The sequence below is a fragment of the Rhinopithecus bieti genome, unplaced genomic scaffold (genome assembly GCF_001698545.2).
Source record: "Rhinopithecus bieti isolate Rb0 unplaced genomic scaffold, ASM169854v2 scaffold_16260, whole genome shotgun sequence".
NCBI lineage: Eukaryota > Metazoa > Chordata > Mammalia > Primates > Cercopithecidae > Rhinopithecus > Rhinopithecus bieti.
In genome coordinates, this window is record NW_016808369.1 from 1 (window position 1) to 1261 (window position 1261).

At 58.8% G+C, this 1261-nt stretch overlaps 1 protein-coding gene across 1 annotated transcript; it reads left to right on the plus strand.

Annotated features, from left to right (window-relative positions):
• Positions 1–4: 4 nt before the first annotated feature.
• On the plus strand, positions 5–1255 carry SOX11 (SRY-box transcription factor 11; the record flags this gene model as incomplete). The annotated part of the gene is made up of 1 exon (XM_017886660.1): positions 5–1255. A coding segment is annotated over one exon (711 nt), but the record flags the coding sequence as incomplete, so codon positions are not given.
• Positions 1256–1261: the final 6 nt, after the last annotated feature.

Sequence of the window (1261 nt, forward strand, 5' to 3'; positions counted from 1 at the left end):
CGTGAGCGGCGCGGGCGGCGGCGGCGCGGGCAAGACGGTCAAGTGCGTGTTTCTGGATGAGGACGACGACGACGACGACGACGACGACGAGCTGCAGCTGCAGATCAAGCAGGAGCCGGACGAGGAGGACGAGGAACCGCCGCACCAGCAGCTCCTGCAGCCGCCGGGGCAACAGCCGTCGCAGCTGCTGAGACGCTACAACGTCGCCAAAGTGCCCGCCAGCCCCACGCTGAGCAGCTCCGCGGAGTCCCCCGAGGGCGCAAGCCTCTACGACGAGGTGCGGGCCGGCGCGACCTCGGGCGCCGGGGGCGGCAGCCGCCTCTACTACAGCTTCAAGAACATCACCAAGCAGCACCCGCCGCCGCTCGCGCAGCCCGCGCTGTCGCCTGGGTCCTCGCGCTCCGTGTCCACCTCCTCGTCCAGCAGCAGCGGCAGCAGCAGCGGTAGCAGCGGCGAGGACGCCGACGACCTGATGTTCGACCTGAGCTTGAATTTCTCCCAAAGCGCGCACAGCGCCAGCGAGCAGCAGCTGGGGGGCGGCGCGGCGGCCGGGAACCTGTCCCTGTCGCTGGTGGATAAGGATTTGGATTCGTTCAGCGAGGGCAGCCTAGGCTCCCACTTCGAGTTCCCCGACTACTGCACGCCGGAGCTGAGCGAGATGATCGCGGGGGACTGGCTGGAGGCGAACTTCTCCGACCTGGTGTTCACGTATTGAAAGGGGCGCCCGCTGCTCGCTCTTTCTCTCGGCGGGTGCAGAGCTGGGTTCCTTGGGAGGAAGTTGTAGTGGTGATGATGATGATGATGATGATGATGATGATAATGATGATGATGGTGGTGTTGATGGTGGCGGTGGTAGGGTGGAGGGGAGAGAAGAAGATGCTGATGATATTGATAAGATGTCGTGACGCAAAGAAATTGGAAAACATGATGAAAATTTTGGTGGAGTTAAAGTGAAATGAGTAGTTTTTAAACATTTTTCCTGTCCTTTATTTGTTCCCCCCTCCCTTCCTTTATCGTGTCTCAAGGTAGTTGCATACCTAGTCTGGAGTTGTGATTTTTTTCCCAAAAAATGTGTTTTTGTAATTACTATTTCTTTTTCCTGAAATTCGTGATTACAACAAAGGCAGAGGGGCGGGGCGGGGAGGGGAGGTAGGACCCGCTCCGGAAGGCGCTGTTTGAAGCTTGTCGGTCTTTGAAGTCTGGAAGACGTCTGCAGAGGACCCTTTTGGCAGCACAACTGTTACTCTAGGGAGTTGGTGGA